Source organism: Centroberyx affinis, unplaced genomic scaffold (genome assembly GCF_046629955.1).
Source record: "Centroberyx affinis isolate AG114_WGS23_722 - 3 ecotype Tasmania unplaced genomic scaffold, CSIRO-AGI_Caff_v1 ptg005367l_1, whole genome shotgun sequence".
Classification (NCBI taxonomy): Eukaryota; Metazoa; Chordata; class Actinopteri; order Beryciformes; family Berycidae; genus Centroberyx; species Centroberyx affinis.
In genome coordinates, this window is record NW_027282682.1 from 19,583 (window position 1) to 42,887 (window position 23,305).

At 40.4% G+C, this 23,305-nt stretch overlaps 1 protein-coding gene across 1 annotated transcript in view; it reads right to left on the reverse strand.

Moving 5' to 3' along the window:
- The window catches only part of LOC139667208 (collagen alpha-6(VI) chain-like), a 66,034-nt gene that overhangs the window by 18,458 nt on the left and 24,271 nt on the right, over nucleotides 1–23,305 (reverse strand). The window contains 14 exon segments of the mRNA XM_071546642.1: nucleotides 957–968; nucleotides 1,562–1,598; nucleotides 2,223–2,258; nucleotides 3,253–3,315; nucleotides 3,447–3,509; nucleotides 5,961–5,996; nucleotides 6,757–6,807; nucleotides 7,405–7,467; nucleotides 7,662–7,724; nucleotides 12,792–12,854; nucleotides 15,528–15,590; nucleotides 15,705–15,740; nucleotides 17,745–17,798; nucleotides 18,290–18,355. Coding sequence (XP_071402743.1) covers nucleotides 957–968; nucleotides 1,562–1,598; nucleotides 2,223–2,258; nucleotides 3,253–3,315; nucleotides 3,447–3,509; nucleotides 5,961–5,996; nucleotides 6,757–6,807; nucleotides 7,405–7,467; nucleotides 7,662–7,724; nucleotides 12,792–12,854; nucleotides 15,528–15,590; nucleotides 15,705–15,740; nucleotides 17,745–17,798; nucleotides 18,290–18,355 — 706 coding nt within the window.

The following is a 23,305-nucleotide window of genomic DNA, read 5'->3' on the forward strand; positions in this document are numbered from 1 at the left end:
GCATTGTCATCATTTTTTATTTTTGCATTGGTCTCAAATTGTTTTTACGGTCTACACGTGTTGTCCTCTTGTCTAATTGTCCACTTGTCAGTCATCTGTGAAGCACTTTGAACTGCACTAACCTGTATGAAAGGTGCTATATAAATAAAGTTTGATTGATTGATTGATTGATTGATTGATATTATAGATCTTGTTAAGGAATCTTCCAATTAATCTGAAAGGTAAAAAAGTAACTGGACTACAGCACATTGATGTTTTGCCTCTGTGTTCCCATTACTTCTGATGGGAACAAACACTGTGATGATTTAAAGTTACAATGCAGGTTTAATTTGCAGGGATTTTAATGACCGAGTATAATTAATGACCTACAACCCTTTTTGTTCACAATCCCCCATTTTGGGATGCCAAATGTATTTGGACAGATTAAGACAAGTAAAGTCGTCAATTGTAATATTTACTCAAAATTCTTAGGAATTCAGCTTGTAACACATAATCCCAGCCTTGATGCATTTCATTGTATTTCTGTGATAATTGCGTTTGGCCTACAGTTGCTCTAAATTACTTTTATTACTCTAGTCTAGTTTACTATACTGGTAAACGACAGTAAATCAGAGGCTAAATTATCAACACAGCTTCGTAACATTGTGCTCCTGCTACAGAACATAAATAAACAACAGACATTAATAGCTAACAGTTGTTTGTCCCCATTAATTTCTCTTTTAAACACTGTGGCAGAATGCCATGTAGCTGCCAGGCTTCAGCTATAATCAGTGAATGACAGTTAGAGACATGAATAATGATGTCAGTGAGCCAAAGACAGTAAACTGAAGAGAGTGACAAACTAGCTTTCTTAACATCTGCTTCGATCTCACTGACAGAGTCTTGAGAATAAAACCCAGAAGTCTCATATTGTACTTACTGCACCGTCCTGACAAAGACAACATGGAGATACGTACCTAGGGAGCATGCTGTTTGGGGGAGAAAATAACATCATTTAGAGTTTAATTGGAATCATCAATACAGTTTGCCAAGGCAGTGACAGAGTTCACAGCCTTCTTGGTGAACAAGCTCTTTGATGAAGCTTGTTGTGTGAGGAGAAGATTGGTAGCAGGGAGGCAGTGGATTGTAAACCCACAAGGATGTTTAGGCTGAAATAAATCTTAGTAACTTGTAGTATCAAACTGACATAAACTGTATGATCATTCAGTCATACTTTTTTTCTGAAAATATGATTGATTTTTGAACCACTACATCACTGAGTTTGACTGCTGCGTCTTCGTTATTTTGATTGCTACAGTGCTTTTAAGATGATGCAATGCTAACCAGTTCCATCCACTAAACATACACACTGTGCCTAAGCATTACCTTTCACTGTAAGATAATATGCAACTTTACTGATCCCCATGGGGAAATAGGTAAGTAGTGAACTGAATAAATATCGGACATACACAGAGGTAAAACTGCTACCTGTCTTCTTCTTCTTCTTCTTCTTCTTCTCACAAAACAGCTGATCAAAGAGCTTCCTGCCAAACGGTTTCTCAGGTGTTTCTGTGTCACTTACCACAGTTGTCTCTGATGTAGGTGATCAGCTCGCATTCCTGAGACGAGAGAAAGATGTCATCCTGTCATCCTGTACAATATCTCATTCTGCCTAGGTGTGACCAAGTCAACTTTGCTCAAGTCCCAAGTCAGTCTCAAGTCTTGAGGCACAAGTCTCAACTCAAGTCTCAAGTCTAAATGTAGAACAGCAAATCAAGTCAGAACAAATCAAGAGTCCAGTATCAATTTAATATCTTAAAGAAAACTAAATATCTAGGACTTTTCAATGCAATATGGTTTTAATAGGATAAAAACTTGGTAAGAGCATCATGAGTTTGATTTCTATAATCAGTTTCAACTTCAATAAATTCAATCATTCCATACAAATTCAGAAAACAGAATTTAAATTCAGTCGTCTGCTGGAACAAATCTCATCACTTTCAATCTAAGTCATTTACACAAACACAAGATCTCAAGTCAAGACTTTAGAAACCTTTTCAAGTCATCAGAGTACAAGTCAGAGTCAAGTCCCAAGTCACCAGAACCCAAGTCAAGTCCAGTCAAGGCTCAATCTTCTCTTCATGCATCAAGTCAAGTCTCAAGCAATTCAAACTGTGACTCAAGTCCAAGTCATGTGACTCGAGTCCCCACCTCTGCATGGAGTGAGTTTACAGTTTACTTACAGTCTTGCCTCTAACTCCTGGAGGACCTCTGGAGCCCTGGATGGAGAGAAGACAGAAATCACAAACCTCAGTCGTCATCATGTAGCACTGAGATACTCTATGGAGCGCTTTCAGATGATGTAACCTTAACCCCTCTGGCGGCCATCTTGGAGGTCCTCAACTCTGTGAACAGCTGACTGTGTTTCTGTCGTCTCAACAGAACTGAACAGACGGTTAATTTCTGTCTGTTTCTGACTGAACTGATCATTTCATCACTGATCCATCTGATTGATTTAGTGTTTAGATAATGTCAGCTTGTTAGCTAGCTAACCATAGCATCTGGTCAGCTAACCATCACTGTCTTGTTGTTAGCACATCTGATTAGCACGCTAGCTAATGTAGCTAGTAGCAGCAGAGTCATTCCTATGTTCTCAGTGTCCTATGTTCCCCAGATTTATATGGCACATAATGGGAACATGACAAAGTGTCCTATGTTACCAGGGTCCTATGTTCCCCAACATTCTGGGTAGTTTTGTGGATCAAACCCAACCAAAACAAGAGTCAAGTTTGAGTAAAATTTTATCCACAGAACCACCCAGACTCTTTAATATTCTCTGCTGGGTCAGATTTGACCCTGAACACCACAGATGTAACAATTTTTTTTTAGAGACCTTCAAAATCAAATAAAATGATAACCATTGGTTTTGTTGTGTTTATATAGCTGTTTTGAGGCCTTGTTCCAATAAAAAAAACTGGACAATATTTATGAAATATTTTAACTTGAAAAGGGTCAAATTTGACCTGAACACGACAGGAGGGTTAATGTGTGTTAACAGAATATTGAACTGGAGAACTTCGGACCCTGGGAACATAGATACACTCCCATAGCAGCTAGCGTTAGCAGTGGCTAGTAGTCCCATGTTAACATTGACATTGGTTAGGATGACCAGACTGGCCCCTGGAACTTGGTGCTTTGTCCCCGGTTGGCACTGTCCCGAAAATGTCCCAGATTCCCGCTCTCTGGACGGCGTTCGTGTTCCTGTCTCCTCACCCTGTGTCCTGGTGGTCCTGAGTCTCCGCCAACGCCCGATTCACCCGGCCTGCCTGAGTTCCCCTGCACCGGCACATCAACAAAGAAGTCATTGATAAAGCAGAAATACAGTAAAATCAATAAAGACACTCTCTTTCACACACACACACACACACACACACACACACACACACACACACAGGTGCGTCACTCACCCCTCTGCCCAGGTTTCCTTTGCGGCCTGGAAATCCTTTGGTTCCCTGATCGCCGATCTCTCCCTGGACACAAGAAAAAACACACAAAATAAATATAATACTAGTGAAGTAAACATGTAAACAAGTAAACAAGTCACCAAACATGCTCGACTTAATCTTACAGGAAGATTCACAGCTATTTGGACTGCGACACATTTCTTGTTTCATGTTTTGGATCTGCAGTCTTTTTTCTTTGGATGACAGTGGTGTTCAGCTTTTCTCTGTTTCATCTCTTTATTAAATGAATCCTTTGTGTTTTCTGGCATCCAAAGAAAAAAGACTGCTTTCTAGTGTTCAGTATTTCCTTATCAGACAAACGATTAAAAGAAGATAAATACTTGTGTTGTTTTTACACACAGTCCCTCATCTCAGGGCTCCAAAAGCATTTCCATAGCAGACAAGGCAACAGGGATGAAAAATGAATGAAAATGTTATAAAAGTCAAGTTAAGATAAAAGTTTGTTTTAAGAGGAGATTTAAAAAATGATACCGACCGTTAGAGAAGTGAAGTTTATGTGAATATTTCACATATTTCGCATATTGGATTACTGAATTAGAGACTCTCACACCATTGGGAATGAATGAGGACCTGGATCTCAGGGTCTTCCTGTGAAATGTCCTGTGATACAAATCCAACCTACTGTCAAATCCCTAAATAGATTTTTTATAATTGACTTGCTGTGTTTTATATATAAAAAGTTTTTTCTACAATGGTATAAACTATTTTATATAGAGATGGACTTCTTTCGCCTTTTGTTGTTTTGTTTTGGTGTTTTTGTTTTTCTGTTTCCCTTTTTTTGGGTGGGCATGTCCTCCGAAAATGTGTTTTGGTATACATATATATATATATTGTATATTTGTACATGGACGAATTTGAAGTTATAGGACCCCATGGGGCATTTGTATACTGTAGACTTGGGCTATGTCTTATATACGTATATATATCACTAACCTGAAAAAAATGTTTTGCTTGTTAGTAATATCAAAAGGATTTTGAATGTGCACGATTATAGATATTGTATGTTTTGACAGTTGAGGGAATCTTGAATGAGTGAGCTGTTGTGTGGATCATGGACACTCCTCCAACACAGCTGTGGACTATTATGCAATCATGGGCTGTATTTAAGCACTATGTCACTTTATGACTGATATGTCTTGAGAAAGGTCCTTGTGACCGAAACGTTGACTCTTTTTAATAAATCAATGCAGAGGTGATAAGTGTGTGCGGGAATTTTCTTTGGAATACAATGCAATGACCTAAAATCTAGTGCTGAAAAGACGATCGACTGAAAATCGATTATAATTCCGATAATCGTTTAATTATTTGTTATTTATCAGTAAAAATACCAATCATTTGCTGGTTGCAGCTTCACAAATGTTAAGATTTGCTGCTTTTCTCTGTTTCATCTCTTTATTAAATGAATCCTTTGTGTTTTCTGGCTGCTGCTCAGACTGAGGAAGAAATCTGAAGAATCACTTTGGACTCTGAACTGTGATGGACATCTGTCATTATTTTTGACATTTTATAAACTAAATGATTAATCCATTCATCTAAAAAATAATAGATAGGTCATTAATCGTTAGTTGTAGCTCTACTAAAAACATTATTACAATTTTGATATCCTGCAGTCTTTACATTCCAGTGTTTTCCTATGAGACTCTGATTGACTCTGGTGTGCAGCATGTGTCATGTATGTGTCATGTATGTGTCATGTATGTGTCATGTATGTATCATGTATGTATCATAGTAACATAAATGAGAAGAAACAGCTGCTGCAGACGTGCAGCCTGTTTCTCTCAGAGTCTGATCGTATTTGTGAAGTCACGCTGGGAAAGTTTAAAAAAATACTAAACCTGTCTGCCATATTTCATCTTCTGCTGTGTAAATACTTCTGAAACCCAAAGGGACCCATGTTATGTAAGTGTAATATATACTGTATATTTAATGAGATAAGCGGTTAAAATAAACTCTCTTATCCTTATCTTTTATTTCTTTTATTTCTTTTCCTTGCACTTCTCTCTTACACGATCATTCTGGGATCACAGGAGTATTATCAGTGGGCTGTGACCTCTGACCTCTGACCTTTGACCTTGATTATTGGTTGCTTGTAATAATGACGATCTGGGAACCGAAGTGTATTCTGTGGTTTCCCTCGTCCTAAGTCTCTCTGGCTAAGAGGATGTTAGATGTTAGCTGAAAGTGAAAGTGAAATGAAATAAAATGTAAAAGCCTGTCTGTCTGTGCTTTAACCTCAGTCTCTCTGTGTCGTTTGGCATCCCAAGTAATAAAAGAGCCAAAATGTTTTGAAACTGTGTGATTTGAACATCCAAATTCATTCAGACCACACTGAAGCAGATACTGGATATCAGATTTCAGATGTTTTTTTTAACCATTAATATCTAATATAGTTTGTTTAACATGTAGCAGACACTCAGAGTTAATTAATTTTGTCTCAGTGGAAATAAATGAACTCACCTGTAAACCAGGGTAACCAGGGAAACCAGGATCTCCCTGTAGAGGAAAAACAATCAGATGAGAAGGAATTATCACAGCAAGTAAAGAGGTGTAAAGGTTTCCATGAGAATAAACAGTAAGGAAATAATACAAGTGGTAAATTATAATGTTACATTGTAATATAGAAGATACAGTTATTACTACAATGTATTAATCACTTATTCACTTACTAAGATAAGATCAGATAAGATAGCACTTTATTGATCCCCTTGGGGAAATGCATAAATTGGGGAAATACTTCTGATTATTACAACTGTTTCTCATCTACAAAATTCAAAAATTACTAGAGAACACGTGCAGTGGCATCTTTCTATCTCTGTATCAGCAGTGCTTTATTTTTCTCAAGCCAAACTGAACAGAAGAGCTTCTCCACCTGGTGGATCTGGAGGGAAATCTGCTGGATCGCTTTACGGCACAAAACAGGAAGAGGTTCTGTTCTTCCAGAGCAAACGGAGCTAAAGCTGAAAGAGTTTCTGGCAGCAGATGGTGGAAGGAGGGAAAGGAAGATGGAGAAATCACTTCCAACATGTTGATCCTCTTCAGGGAGGGGGAGGGGGGGGCAGGAAGCAACGAGGCTTATGGGAAATGTAGTCTTAATGCGAAGGAACATAGAACTAACAATACTACTGCTGTGAGATAGTGGAGACCGATCGTCTGCACCAGGCTCTCATTGGTTTACAGTCATTAGACCGAGGTAGAAATATTAATTTGAAAAGGATATATTGATGGGTAAAAATTGATCAGATCTGGTTCCTACCTTGGCTCCACTGGGTCCAGCAGGTCCGTAACCGTCTCTCCCATCCTGACCCTGGATCAGAGCAGACAGCAGACAGTTAGAGAGTAACACACACACACACACACACACACACACACACACACACACACACACACATGCACATGCACAGCAGATATCTTTAAAGGAAAGTTCCAGTGTGATTTGGAGTTTCTGCTCAGTTTTCCATCACTGTAGATTGTTTTCCAGCTTTTATCACGTTAGGAGATATTTGATATTTTTCCTTCGTCTTAGTCGTTTTTCACAGTAAATATTCTGGAACAAACTCTGTCTAATATTACAAGTTACTTCCAGTAAAGAAGAGAGCAGCAATTTAAAACTGTAACTGTGTTAAATCAAGTTTTACTTTGCGTTTCATTTCATGGACTACAGCTGGAGGAAGCCTCTTGCTTTGCTTTGCTTTGGTTTCTCTGCTGTTTGGAGCTGAATGAGCCTGAGAGGTTCGGTGAAAATGACTGGGATTGGGCCTTAAATCTGGAATTCTTTAATGTTTCAGCCAAGGGACTGAAATCTGAGAGACAAGTTTCATACTGCACACACACACACACACACACACACACACACACACACACACACACACACACACACACACACACACAGAGCGCTCCGTACCGGCAGGCCTCTGGATCCCAGCGATCCTGGAACTCCCTGAACGCCTGGATCTCCAGGTTGGCCCTTCAACAACAACAACAACAACACATCAGACAACAACAAACAAACAACAACTGTAATCTAATCAATCTAATCTAATGTAGTCTAATGTAGTCTAGTTCTATTCGAGCGAATCTAATTCAATCTAAAAAAAAAAAAAAAGAATAGCGATGTATACGTTGGACCACTAATGATGTACAGGAAGTGATGTCACACACCTTGGGTCCGTTAGCTCCGCGGCGTCCAGGTGATCCTAAGTTTCCTGCCGGTCCAGCTCCACCCTGCAAAACCAGGACAGTCACACCAGGTCCACCGTGCTCTCTCTCATGTTACAGTCATTAGACCACAGTGGGAATTTCACTCTGACAGACTGATGGGGAAAAACGAAACGCGAAGCTAAAATGTCACATGATGCTGTCGCTTGTCATCAGAGTTTCCCTGCTGACGAAGACAGATGTGACCAGCAGCTGTTCGGCCTCATCATTAAATCAGTGGTGGAAGAAGTACTGACATCTTTTACTGCAGTAAAAGTAGCAATACAACAATGTAAAGATACTCCATTACAAGTAAAAGTCCTGCATTCAAAATCTTACTTAAGTAAAAGTACATAAGTATTGGCAGCAAAATGTACTTAGAGTATCAAAGTAAACGTACTCATTATGCAAACTGTCCCCATTTAGAGAGTTATATTTTTCATAAATTATTGGAATATTAATACTGATTTATTGACATACATGTACATGTAAGCAGCATTTTAAAGTTGTTAACGTGAAGCTAATCTTAACAGTTTAGCTATTTGGTCAATGCTATTTTATAGTTATTTTATAAAGATGATCAAATATAAAATATTGATTTGAAAAGTAACTAGTAACTATAGCTGTGAAATAAATGTAATGGAGTAAAAAATACAATATTTCCATCTAAAATGCAGTGGAATATAAGTACAAGTAGCATAAAATGGAAATACTCAAGTAAAGTACAAGTACCTCAAAATTACAGTGCAGTACTTGAGTAAATGTACTTAGTTACTTTCCACCTCTGGTTAAATCTGATCACACGGTCCTTGTCCTGTCGGCCTGTTCAGGTGTGTCAGCAGACTGTTCTGCTGTCTGTTGTCAAAATGTCTCTGCTCTGATGTCACTGAGGAAAATCCCTGAACGTTTTCTGCATTTGGCAGAAAGAGTCATTCTGCTCTCAGGGAGAAATTCACATCAAACTGCAGCAGTCTTCACAGGAGCTGGACTGGAGGAACCGCTCCTCAGTCCAGGTCCAGGTCCAGGTCCAGACTGTAATGATGTAACGGTGTTTTTTTTATAAATGACACCCGGTACAGTTAATGATTTCCTTGCTCTACTCCAGGGATTCCCAAAGTCTAGGGGGTGCACGAGAGGAAAAATGTAAAGGTGGTGTAATGGTGTAATAATTACACCATTACACTGTCATTTGTTCAAGTGGGATTTTCTTTGTGGGATCCTCTTTTTGTCCATGTTATCTGTTTCTGAGCCTCTGCATGTGTCATTCTCTTTGTTCTTTACATGGTGGATCTGTGTGTAACTTTATTGCAACTTGATTCAAATAACTTGTATTCTAATTTCCGTAACCGCTATGTTATGTATGGTTAATTGTAATTTAAACTTGATGCAATTTTTCTTTAATGCAGCTGAAAATGTGACAGCATTTTTCCCCATCTCCTCTCATGATGGGCCTATCTGCCTCTGAGCCTGTGTGTGTGTGTGTGTGTGTGTGTGTGTGTGTGTGTGTGTGTGTGTGTGTGTCCTCGTCCTCTTTGCTCTTTAAAAGTGACGCTCGCGCATAAATTTGTTGCAATTTATTGAAACTTTGTTGCAGTTTCATTTGAATGTGAGAGAGCTTTGTTTCGATCTCTTGCATATTTTGTTATGTGTGTTATGATTACTTGTGCATGATTAAATTTGATGCCTTTAATGCGGCTATAAATAGGATATGTTCCGTGTCGTTTTTTTTTTGTTTTTTTTAAGGTGTGGGGGATTGGGGGTGCATCAACCCGGTCGGGATGTAGAAGGGGGTGAGTCGCCTAAAAAGTGGAACCGCTGCTCTACTCATAAATAATGGCGGTGACTTGGCGTGGCCCGCGGGTAAATGGAGCAGAACAAAACAGCGTAATTATAACCATAAACACAACCAACTGTTAGTGAGGAGTTTCGTTCCAAAATCAAATCGCCACCAACTGAAAAAAATCTTAGAAAAGAAGAAAAATAGAAGAAAAAAAATACTAATTTGTGCAGATGAGATAAAAGGGACAAAATGTCAACGACTGCTGGCCTGAAAGCAAAAATCACCATATTTTATGAATTAATTAGTTGTATTTTCTAGATATTGTAAATGAAGCGTTTCATAATCATGTTATCTGTTTACTTTGGGGAATATTTCTTTCCCAAATGAGTCTTTTGGAATGAAACTTTTTAGCTCTTAAAAAAATCAACAATCAATCGTTCCTGATTTATCGCATCCAGATGACTGACACTGATTTGTCCCTGATAATATTTCAACCTCCATGTTGGGCTCATAAATAATGATGAGTGGATCCAAACACCATATGGATTGGACTCAATAACTATAATAACAACTACAATCAGAACCACGTAGAATTCATACAAATAACCTCAATAATATCTACAAACTTGACTTAACGTACAGGAGTGACTTTCTGACGCTGCTGTGTCCGACCTGCTGACCAGTTCACTCGTTTGTTTTTTTTATAACAGTTATTACTGAATAAGAGTTACTGAGGATCCTTTGTGACTCATCCCTGATAATTCAAACCTGGAAGAAGCAGACGACTCCCAGACTTCAGTTGACTTCAGCTGTCAGAGCCGCCAAGATTTTCTGACATGTTAGGCGTCAAACTTATGACAACCGCAAATTTGCAAACACTTCACACACTCGTTAGCGGAGCGGAGCAAAATATCGGCAAACCTGGGAGTGTTTCTAGCCCAGAAATGAGGAAAATGCATCAATATTTACTGAAGGCATTTACAGGGTTCAGTCTGGGAGTGAAGCTCTGAGATACTGAGCAGCACATCTCCCACATTCCAGCTGACAAAACTGTGATGGACTTTCTGTCTTTTTTTTTTTAAATGTTTAACCCCAAACAGTTATTTTACAAAGAAAACAAAATGACTACAAAACAAGCATCAAGTAACATTCAAAGATCAGGAACATGTGGAGAACTCAATTTTGATCACAAAAAAAGGCTGTGTCACTGTCAATATCGCTAGAATATGAAGAATCCAGTCCTGTTCTCATGTAGTCAATCGAGAAATTCAGTTCCCCACTATCCTTTAAAAAATACCATCATTTTCTTTAACTATGTTAAGGGACTGTGTTCACTTGATAAGAAGTATTAGGTAACCAATATTATTTGGTTGGGATAATCTATTTACATGTGTGGGTGTGTGTGGGTGTATCCCTTTACTATTTTTGACCATTGTATTTTTTCTGTATAATCTTTTATAATTCTTTATGTAATATTGTTCATTTATTTATCTTGAGTATACAAACTGTGTTTCTCTAACTTACTAGGCGTCCAGGCTATATGTTGTTGTGCTATATGTTGTGTTTCAGTTGTGTTTGTTCTATAAACATAAAACTTGGGTATATATATGTACATATGTTGAGCATGTATGTATATATAATATTCTTAGGTATCCACACCCACAGTGCCTGTGGGTGTGTATGGATGTTGTAAGTCTATGCATACCTGTTAACTGTGCCTTATATACTATTTATATTTTTGTATGATCTACTGCACATTTTGTATTTTCTAAAAAATCCAATAAACAAAGTTGTGAAAAAAGTACCATCATTTGGTTTAATGTTGCACTTTCTATCAGTGAAACAAGCTCTCACGTTATTTTTTAAATGCTGGAGATGTCACTGGGAGTCATATTTCTTGTACTGCCGTTGTCATGTGATAACTTTGTAATTTTCATGTTTTAGAGAAAAAAAACTGCTGCAACTTTGTCTTTAAACCAAAGTGCATGAACAAGAAATAATTGAAAAAACGAAAAAAAATCAGCTACTCTTGGAGGCTGATTCACCTGTGGAGCCTCTTCAGACAGGTATTCAAGCTCCACTGTTCTTTTTCCATGTAACCCTGATGAAGGCATGTTGTTGTTTACTGCATCAATAGAAGTTTTTCAGAGAGCATCCATCAGCCTCCAAGAGTAGCTGAATTTCTTCCCTTTCTGATTTTCATGTTTTCATGTTTTGAATTGAACACTGCAAAAAATGACAAGCTGTCCGGTGATTTTATCTTGTCTCCAGACCTATCAAGCTTATTTCATGATATTTTTAGGTATATTCTCTCACTACACTGGCAGATAATCTTGCCGGTTTCAATAAATTTCACTTAATTCATGCCAATATGACTTCTTTCAAAAACTCTTTCATTCCCACTGCAATATCAACAAGGCCAAGTAGACTGTCACTACTTTTTAATGCAGCTTTGCACACCTGCTCCTATTAATTTATGAAATTGTTTGTGTTTTTAATGTAATTTTATGTGAGTCTTTCATGGGTGTATGTTTTGTGTGAGCTCCTAAGACAATTTTCTATCATTATGTGATAGACAATAACGTTTTTTTAATCTTGAATCATCATAAAACAATGAAGAAAATCTGGAAACAAGAATCTTTCTCCAAGACAATTTCACTTTTACCAAGTAAATGTCCTGATGACACAGAGACATTCTCCTGGGGGGGAAAAAAAGTCAAATTTGTTGAAACTGGTTGAAAATTATCTGCCGGTACATTAAGATGATTTCACTGGGAAAAATCCAGAAATAAGCTTAATAAGTCTGGATACAAGATGAAATTTTAGCAGTGAGGGATCAGAAGTGTACGACCTTCAGCTTTCCAGAACCTTAAAACACACGCTGGTCAAGACAGAAGCAAGAAAAACTAGGAGGAGTTCGCAAAAATAGGTTTTTGAGAAAATTCAAAACGGCGGAAAATCTAGTCAGACGGAAATGGGCGTGGCCTATTTGGATAGATGCATAATTTTGGTTCTATGTCTCACGGTTCAGAAGTTATGGACCAAAACGTGCAGGGGGCTGTTATAGCGCCACCATCAGGTAGATTGGTGTATTTTTTTTTTGCCTGAGTAGTGGGTGAGATTTCCAACCTATGTGGAAAGTTTGGCTGCTGTGGGGCTTATGGTTTCTGAGGTCCAGATACTTTTAGGGCATGAGAAGAATAAGAAAAATAATAATCGGAACAAAAACAATAGGGTTCCTCGCACTTATGTGCTTGGACCCCTAACTAAGAAGTTCAGTCAGTCAGAGTCTGGAGCAGAGAGGTTGTACTGACCTGAGGTCCGGGCAGGCCGATGGTTCCTCTGGGTCCAGGTTCACCTCGGTCCCTTCTCGTTCCCTACACAGAAGACAGGGACAGGGTCAGACGGTGTTCAGGTCCCAGTGAAAAACCAGCAAGTGCACAAAGACTCTGATGCTGAGTCCACATGTTGGTAGACTTTTCTGAGGAACTTGCCCACAATTCATAGTAGGGCTGGGCAATATATTCATATCATATCGATATCGTGACATGAGACTAGATATCGTCTTAGATTTTGGATATGGTAATATGGTGATATGGCATAAGTGTCTTTTCCTGGTTTTAAACGGCGTTCGAAGCCGTTTTAAAATACTCAGATTTTGTTGTTCATTTTGATTTACTGGGTGGGCTAAGCCTGGATGAGGGGTTGAAAGGGATGGAGACAGGATGGAGGAGGAAGATAAAAAAAAGAAAGGAGACACACTGAAATTAATGAGAGAGACAATGAAGAGCTGGAAAAGTCAAGAAACGAAGCCGATCCACCGGCCTTTTATCTCCATCCAAAGTAGGCAAACTACACCGTCGATCTATGGTGAGTTAACGATGTAACTTTTGTACATCCCTTAGCTTAGAAACCCCCTTAGCTGTTCTGATAATCCCCATTGGTTTGTTGGTTGCCATGCCAACAGATTTTGTAAGTAAGTCCCAAAATGTTTCCAAATGTTTTGAAGGGGCAGCTCGCTCTGCAACAAACTGCGAAACAGGAGAAATGCTTAATGCGAAACAGAAATGTCATTTTCATCGACATCAATCTTTCTCTCTTTTCTTTTTATCCAAGAACCCCACAGAGGCACAGGCATGCAAACACACACACACTAATGTTTTTTTCCTGCTTAGTGGGAAGCAGCTGTTCGCCAGAATTTCCATGGAAGTTCCTCCAGCAGCCAAACTGTTCACCAGACCAGCCAGATCTCCAGATCCAGACCTGAGGGACTCCAGAGGCCTCTGACCTCACTGCTGACTCCACAGCTCTACACCACGATTTATGTCCCTTGTCACTCTGTACAGCACTTTGAGACAAACCCCTTTTTATGTTTGCCAGACAGACAAGCGTCTCCATGTGCTCATGGTGTCTCAGAGCCTGGAGGATTTTCATCCGGTCCTTGTTGAACTGCCATGTCTGAACGGCTTTTACAGACCAGCTGATGCTCCTGATGATGCTTGTTTTCACTACAGTTGCATTGGAAGATTTTTCCATTTCACATTTCTCTGATTGCTTGGATGGAGGTGTTTGGCTGACTAATAGAACATTAATTTCAAGTTTTCTGCAGCCTGTTGCACCAGCTGAATGTGCATGCGATTGGAAGTTAGTTACACTGAAACCAGTTAGTTTGACATTTAACTAGTAAAGCATAAAGCCACTACTAACCAAAACCCTGTCAGTGATGTCATTGATTCTGCCATTACCAGAATTCTTTTCACGGATGGGAGGGGGAGAGAGAGGAGAGGAGCTAGTTTTTAAAAAAGGAAAAGCTATAACTCGGTCCGAACGTGACAACTACCTTTAGGAAAGAGGTGAAAACAACTGCTGCTGTGTGGCTGTTTGCACACAGGGCTGCCAACTGTCACGCACTGACCGAGAGACTCATGCATTTGACACTTTGGGGGGGGGGGGGGGGGTTATTGTATACTTTCAAATTCTTGCTCATTTCTCCTAGTTTCCTAGGTATATCTGGTGCAACAGGCTGCTGGTTTGTTAATGAGGTAAGTTGTGTTATTTTACAACATTACATTGTTTGTTTTAGGTTTTGCATATTGGTTGTTGGACTTCTTCAGTGTTAGTGGGCTTAGTCCTTTGTTAAGGGCGTAACATTAGCATAGTAAGCTTTGCTAAGTTTAGGCCGATGCTAGCAGTAACATTAGATGTTAAGTTGTAGCAGTGAGCTTTGTACTTTGGTTTGTAAGTGTTCAGCTTGGTTAGCGTCATCATGCTAGCTGTCTCGGCTCTGCTGTAATTTAGACGGCTTGTTAGGCAGCTAGCATAACTAACGCTAAGCTAGCTTTCACTTCTTAAAAACACTTTTTACTTGATTTATTTGACTTAATTTGAGTATTAACTTGTAACTTGTCCATAAAGCACATGTGCTTTGAATTCACATGGATTTTCATGTGACTTTTTTCGTAAGGGGAACTTCACACGTTACCTCCCCAATAGTTTTATCCATTTTATTTTGATGTAGATAGGTGGATTAAAACTGCATTTATTAAAAATGCATATGTCTAAAATGTACATTAATAAAATCATTTGGTTGCTGCTTGGCAGTTCACAGAGTAACATCTTGCAGCAATGAAGCGTGTCAAGATCACAGTCTGTCAGAGAACTTGAATTAAAATGAAATCTCTTCATCTCATTGTGGTCAGCGAGCCGATGAGCCCTCAGCTCAACTTGTTTCCCATCATGCCTGAAGCCTCAGTATTTAACCATCATCCAATGTGTTTGGCAAGGCGCTGGCACGTCCGACTTCTCTCAAACACAGCTATCAACCAGCTGCTGTGCTGTTTGGTGGAAAAGAAAACCTGCAGACTCTTCCATCTAAAGTCCTGGAGCGGCCGGACTCAGGAACTCTGTCTGACTGATGAAGTTCAGCCAAACTACACTGAGGCATTACCCAAGCTTAGTTTATGCTTTGTACTGTTTGTTTGTTTTTTTTATCTGAGTTTATCTTTTCAGTGCTGAATGGAAGCCTCTGGCAGGACGTCCTGTTCAGTTACCTGGGGCCCTGAGGGACCGGGGGTCCCTGGGACTCCTGCAGCGCCTGGCTGTCCGTTCGTACCCTGCAGAAACACACACAAACACACACACACACACACAGTCACATTGAGTGTTTACAAGGCAGGGTGTGTAGACTGACCAGCTCCAGCTCCAGTGAGTGTTATTTGATCTCGTACCTTCTGACCCGGCGGTCCTCTTCTTCCATCTGGACCCTACAGAGCAGAACCACAGCACAGTTACATTCCTTTTGTTATATTTATTATGAATATTATTCATTATTACATTATTAAGAGGCAGTTCTGTTCCTCTGTTCCTCAACTGTACAGCCCACATCAGTCTCATAACACAGCCATGCACAATACACAACACGTATTAAAATGCATATGATTTCTGTGGCATAATTATGGAGTACATTTATCTACAAAATGGATAGCCAGTATCCAACAAACACACCTGTATCTCCATTCCTCTTGGTGGAAGAGTAACATTTAATGATTATTAATTGAAAGATTAAATAATTTTTTCAGTCTTCACTTGTCACGCAAAATGTCAGCTGTTAGCTTTTGTATAATCACCATAAAATCACCTGGCCTGTGGCTCAATACAGTTCTGGTTCTAAAATGCTTTATTAAACATTATTTGCTTTATTTCTCTGCTGAGTGAAATCAGATGTCATTATTTTATTTTTTATATTCTATTACATTTCATTATATTAATCACTATTCTATTCAATTCTATTTTAAAATGATTTAATGATAGGTAACATTTGTACATGTCATTTGCTTTGCTAAATAGAATCAGTCTCAATTTTCAATCAATTTTTCTGATGAAAATCATCCAGAAAATGATCATATACTAGAAGAAATCTACCTCATGAGTAAGTTTTCCTTTCCCATTCCATATTTGATACCATAAACTAAACGCTGAATCCGAAGTCCAGTCCAGTCCGGACAGCCTTTGACCCTGCGTCTCCAACACATGAAGCCAATCAGCTGTTCCTCATGGGAGCGTATCTATGTTCCCAGGGTCCTATGTTCCCAAGGTCCTATGTTCCCAGGGGGAACCCTAACCCTAACCCTAACCCTGGGGAACAGAAAACCCCTTTGACGAGTTCCCACAACAGCCCATGTAATATTAAGCAAATGCAGAGCTGGAGAACATCTTTTTCAGGTTCCCATTATGTGCTATATAGAGCTGGGGAACATAGGACCTTGGGAACATAGGAATGACTCCGTTCCTCACAGCAGCCTGGTGACATGTGGTCGTTTCACAGCCAGCGGACCTTTCTGTGTTAAACGCCGTGTTTCCTCTGTCTGTGCTACCTACAGCCTCCATCTGGCAGTCTGTCCACACCGCTGATCTCCGCTGCGCTCCGCTGAACATCAAACACAAATTCCTTGTCGTGCGAAAATTAGGAATGCTTCAACATCAGCTTTTCACTGCTGATTCTGCTGGAAGCGATTAACGACTTCAAGTAGTTTACGTATCGGCAAATACTGTCATTTCTTTACTTGTACTGAACAATACAGACTTACTGTAAGCCCTATTCACACAGAGCTAGTATTCTGTGGGACTTCATGAAATGAATCAGATTGTTTGTGTTTTTAATGTAATTTTATGTGAGTTTTTCATGGGTGTATGTTTTTATGTTGTTTGTGAGCTCCTAAGACAATTTTCTATCATTGTTTTTTTAATCTTTAATCTTCCATCTTCAATCTTTGAAGGGTTAGCGAGAAGCGAGAAACGAATTACCCTCCAAACTAGTAAATTGAGTAAATCCAGCAATTTGAGATGAAAGTTGAGATGACATCCATACTTTTGTGAAATCAGGACCTAAATATATTTCTCTGTGACATAGTATCTTGCTGTAAAAATGTTTGTTTGGGTTGACGTTGAACTTGGCCTCCTCCTGCATGTCTGTCCATCGAATGCTTCCTACTAGCAGCTACTAGTAGAGATTTTAGTGGGTGAAATTCTCCTGTACCAATACCAACAGCATATTTTACCCCAGTATCAGACAGACACTGGTACCGATGCAGTGCCGGTGTGTTCCGGACAAGAATCTCATCGTTTTTGTTTCACGTACGGCTGTCTGGTTTCAAAACAATAGTACAGAAGTAGACTGAATGCACTGTAGCTGTGTTTAAACCCTGTGGTGAACGCTGTGATACTTTATTACAGATATAAATAGGTAAAGGTAAAAGATAAAATCTCACCGGGTTTCCAACAACTCCAGTCGCAGCCCGAAGCCCGTCCTGTCCTGGTTCTCCCTGTGTGTGTTTGTGTGTGTGTGTGTGTGTGTGTGTGTGTGTGTGTGTGTGTGTGTGTGTGTGTGTGTGTGTGTGTGTGTGTGTGAGTGTGAGAGAGAGAGAGAGAGAGAGAGAGAGAGAGAGAGAGAGAATGAAAAAATTAGAGATTTTTTTGATACAACTGTAAAGTAATCAGCTGTCAGGCATTAGCTTGTATTGGTTGCTTTTAGTTCCATTTTTAATACATTGTCAGAAATGGGCAGGATTTTGTTTCTCCTTTGATTTTGCAGGTTAATACTCTTTCTCCAAATGAAAGTGAAAAAACTAGAGAGGTTTCTTATCAGGCCTCAAGGCAATAAAAACTAGAACATTTGAATCAATGTGTAGACTTTTCATATCTATGGTAACCGTTCCAAACCCTGAGGTAGATTTATTACTGCTGTGTCCTAACAGTGCAGCCCTGTACAGTTCTGGCATCTCTCCTCCGTACACCAGGCGGCCATGTTTCCTACCGGTAAGCCTGGGTTCCCGAGGTCTCCTTTGGGTCCCGGGACGGTGTTGTCGGCACCCGGTTCCCCCTATCAAACAACACACAAGGCAAGAGTCTTACTGCAGCTGTTCTTAGTGAAAACAGAAAAATAAACTCCAGATATTGCTTGGTGAAGGCATGTCAGCTCTCTAGACTCGAGCGTACAGCTGCGGTCCAGCTGTGTTTGGCCGCACCGCCGCTCCACACAACAGACGGAGCTGAGATTCGATTTACTGAAACTGAAGCCATTGTCTGATAACCTGCCTGTGATCCGCTCACTGTAGAAGTGATGGGAGGACAGAGACTGGATGTGCAGCAGGTCAGAACAGGATGAAATAGCAAGAGTGTCCGTGTGATGGGTGTGGAGGGTTTGGTTGATGAGCTTTTAACAGTTGGAAAGTTGTTTGTTTGTCTGTTTGTTAGCAAGATATCTCAGAAAGTAACAAACAGTTTTGGCTGAAATTTGGTGGACAGGCCTGGACTCTTGTCCAGCATGTGAAATCTGGTGCAGATTGGACAATGTATACTCAAGTTAACACAGCTTCCTGTTTCATGGCGAAACATCGAAATTCGTTATCCCCATCCCCCAAACCCGGTTCACACACCCAGCCACCAAAGGTGAATCAAACCATCCTAAGAATCAAAGTCCAAATAAGTCCAGAACTATTGTACATTGTGTCAAACACTGTTGCTTAATGAGAGAAGTGGCACCTTTGGTCTGCTGCCAAGACTTTGAACTTTGGCACAAAAGGTGTGATGGCCAGGCGGAGACACTGATGCAAGTGTTCATTGGTGAGTCGGCTGCGGTGCTCGTTCTTCACCGTGTTCATTGTTGAGAATGCAGACTCACTGTAGGCTGGCCACCTTTGAACACGCCATTTTAGATTGATTCACGTTCCAAATCTAGGCTAGTAGCTAACAGCTGACGAAACGAGCTGCGCTGTCAACTTGATTACACCGGTCTTTGTTCTCTTCTCTTGTAAAAATAAAGTTTGAAAAAAAAAGTGCGACTCTACAGTATGACGTCGCGTCCGCGACTCACCGCTGTCATGGAGATGACGGGACGCTGAATGTGATTGGACCAAACCAAAGCAGAGTAGACGTCCTCACACAGACAGTGGAGCAGTCGGGCATTCAGAGCGCTGCTTGCAGTGGAGAAAGCGGATAATTTTGACTCGTTGCGTTGCGGCGAAGTCTCGCAGATAATACAAATAATACATATGAAAAGTATAATTTGCTCAGAGTCCGGAGACAGTTGTGGTTCGGTCCGGATCCGGACCGGAGTCCGGACTTTGAGGATGACTGGTCTAGGGGAAACGTACGGCGGGGGCTACTTCATGGAAATTTTGTAGGGGGCGCTATCGAGCCATTTTGCGACACCCATGTGTGAGACCCATATAATGTATAATTTTTCATCACTTCTGACACGTGTGCAAAGTTTCGCAACTTTTCGAGCACCTTTAGCCCCTCAAAAAGGCGATTTTTAATTCCACAAACGAAAGACAATAGGGCTTTGCACCGAAGTTGGTGCACCGAAGTTGGTGCTCGGGCCCTAATAAAGTTAAGAAATAGAGTACATAGAATGCATAAAATCAAGTAAAATACAACATTTTAAAAGAAGTGCAGCAGTGCATAAGTGCGACGCAAAGTGCAAAAAAAAAAAAAAAAAGAGAGAGTTTCAGGCCTGTATCAGGAAAGTCATAGCTAGTTAAAGGCTAAAGTGAAGAGAAGTTTTTAGCTGTCTTTTCAAAATATTTAGTGAGCTGGCTTCCCTGATATCTATAGGCAGAGTGTTCCAGAGCTTTGGGGCAGAATTGACAAAGGCTGCATCCCAGATTTCCGTTTGGCTGTTGCTGGGAACCTCCAATAAACCAGCAGCAGATGATCACAGTGTTCTTGAAGGCAAGTAGTGAACAAGGGAGTTAGCAATGTAGCTTGGTCCTAGCCCATTAAGGGCTTTGTATATAAGGAGGAGGAGCTTAAAATCAATTCTAAATGTTACAGGAAGCCAGTGTAGGGCAGCTAAAACTGGACTGATGTGCTCTCTCCTCTTAGTTCTGGTTAATAGCCGAGCTGTAGAGTTTTGAATAAGCTGAAGTCTCTCAGTGTTTTTTTTCTCAGGAGACCAGTAAAAAATTGCGTTACAGTAATCGAGTCGGCTTGAAATAAAGGCATGAATCAGTTTTTGAGCATCTTTTTGATTTATAAATGGTCGTACTTTAGCTATGTTTGTCAGTTGACAATAAATCACTGAAAAAAATAACATTAGTCATATCTCTGTTGGTATACCCGCAAAAAAGATCTGTTTTGCAACAGTGAAGAATAGCGAGCTTACTGTCTCTTCATTTTTGAAACTATCCAAAGGGATTTCGAACAGGATTCAAGGATCAAAGAGTCGTGTAGCTTCTTCGACACGTAGGCTGACAGACGATGTAAACTCTCAAGTAAAGAAAAGTAAAAACTCTGAAGCTGTTTTTTTCTGAGAGCACAGCAATATATTCTATATTCTATCTTCTGTACTGAATCTAATGGGAGGACCGAAGCCGTTTGATCTGTTTTTTTTGGGGTTTTTTTGGATGTTTCACTCAAAAAAGGGAAATGAAGAATTACAGCAGCATACCAGAGCGTTTTTTTTTATAACCGCAAAGCGAGAAAGACAAAGAAAGATTTACATACTGTATATATCAGGAGAGATAGAGAGACATAGAAAAACATAAAGAGAGAGGGAGGGAGGGAGAGACGTTGAATATCGTTGTAGCGACTATCCTGACCAGCAAGCCACTCGGCTGGGTGCGGGAGAAGACCTTGTTTTTGATGCGCTTCAATGAATAGATGTCCAGGCAGTCTTCACTGTTGGGTGAGGTTCCCGTTTAATGAAGGTTTCGGTTTACAGCAAAATTACACATTACAAATTACAAAATTACAGCCGCCATACAAGCGTGCGAGCGGTAAAAACCGTGAGACCTCCCTGTCACCCATGCATGATTAGACCTGTTGCACCTGTGCCCATAATAGATTTCACCTACCACACTAATCTACACTGCCACCCAGTGGTAAAGAGAGAGAGAGAAAAGAGTGAGTGTGATTGTGGATTTTAGGAGGCACAACACAAACCACACACCTATCTATATTGATGGATCTGCTGTTGAGAGAGTCCAGAGTTTTAAATTCTTAGGGGTCCACGTAACCCGAGACTTATCATAGTCCCTCCACATCTCCTCTCTCATCAAAAAGGCTCACCAGCACCTCCACTTCCTGAGGAGGCTGAGGAAGAGCCGCAACCTCAATCCTGACTAACTTTTATAGATGCACAGTGGAGAGCATACTGACCAGCTGCGTTACAGTCTGGCATGGCAGCTCCACTGTGGCTGACCGCAAGGCTCTCCAGCGGGTGGTGAAAACAGCCCGGCGTATCACTGGGACTGCATTGCCACCCATACAGGACATCTTTGACAAGAGATATCTAAGGAGAGCCCGTTGCATCACCAGGGACCCATCACATCCCAGTCATCACCTGTTTGACCCCCTGCCATCTGGTAAGAGATACCGGACCATACAGTCACGGACCAGCAGACTGAAGAACAGCTTTTTCCCAAGAGCTGTAAAGCTAGTGACCCCCACCCCCACCCACCCCACACACTGATTACTAAGCCTGATTATGGACACAGATTGTGCAATAATGGGAATTTTTAATGGCACTGTGCAATATTTTTCATGATGTAATATTACCCATGACTTAATGCTACCAATGACGATTTACATGACTTTAATTAGTGTGCCTGCTTTGCAAGGCAAAGGAGCACACTTATATTATTGCTCATACTTATTATTAGTGTGCCTGCTTTGCAAGGCAAAGGAGCACACTCTTAATATTGCTCATATTTATTATTTTTTTTCTTTTTATTATTCTTCCTTGCAAAACTTCGGCGCGTAGCTAGTCTCGGCGCGTAGCCGCGACACCCCTCAAAATACATCGAAACGTGCACCTTGATCGGGAATCAAGTGCTATGACTTTTCTTAGAGATTGCACGTAAAGTTTTCGCACGAAGTGCGAAAACGTGCGATTTTCGGCCCATTGAAATGAATGGAGAATCGGAAAAAAGATCGCAGAAATTCATCAAACCGGCCCCTCTTTGGAGCCACGCCACTTGGTCATACTTTGTCGCAGAAACATGATTAAAAGTTTACACGGGTCACAAGACTTTGAACTCTGTTGGTCTAAAGACACTTTTCAATAGCTACTACGGTTTTTACGCAATCGCAGTTTACGTTTTATAAGACTTTTGGACAGTTTCAGATTTTATAATGGGTGTGTATTGCGCGGAATGTTCAGACCTAGAGCATGTGATGTCGTCACACACTCTAGCTCCACGCCTTCAAGTTTTATCAGAAATCTTCCAAACATTATCATCTTAGTCCCACAGCTTCCACTCTACAAGCAAGATTTATACACCAAATTGTAGGCATTTTTGTCCTCTCTCAGCCAATGTTACTTCCATTGAAATAGGACCCACGGTTTTTGAATAAATCGCCCAAAAGGGCAGGTAGTGCCGTCCGACACTCCCATCCGCTTCCATGTAATTTGACCGCTCAAACCCGGAGTGAGAAGAAGAAAAGAAGGTGATTTATATTTTATCACAGCTCCTTTTTTTAAAATCATACAGACACATGTCATACATCAGTGTCGCCAGTGAAGTCTTGGGACGCTCAAAGTGAAAAAACATTTTCGATGCGAGCTTTACTTTTCAAGATACAGGGATTTGTTCGGGGACAGTCTTGGCTTATTGTGAGTGCTAATGAAACATTAGTTCAAAGTTTCCCGCCACAGGGGGGCCTGTATCCATAGCAACTAGTGACTCAGTCTCTGGGCAGAAATTCTCACACCTGCCCGTGAATGGCTAGGTCGACAGCTAATACTGTTTAATACTGTTAAATACTGTCATACTGTTTGTGTTTGTGTGTGTGCGAGGGATGGGAGATGCGCACCAAGCAGCAGGCA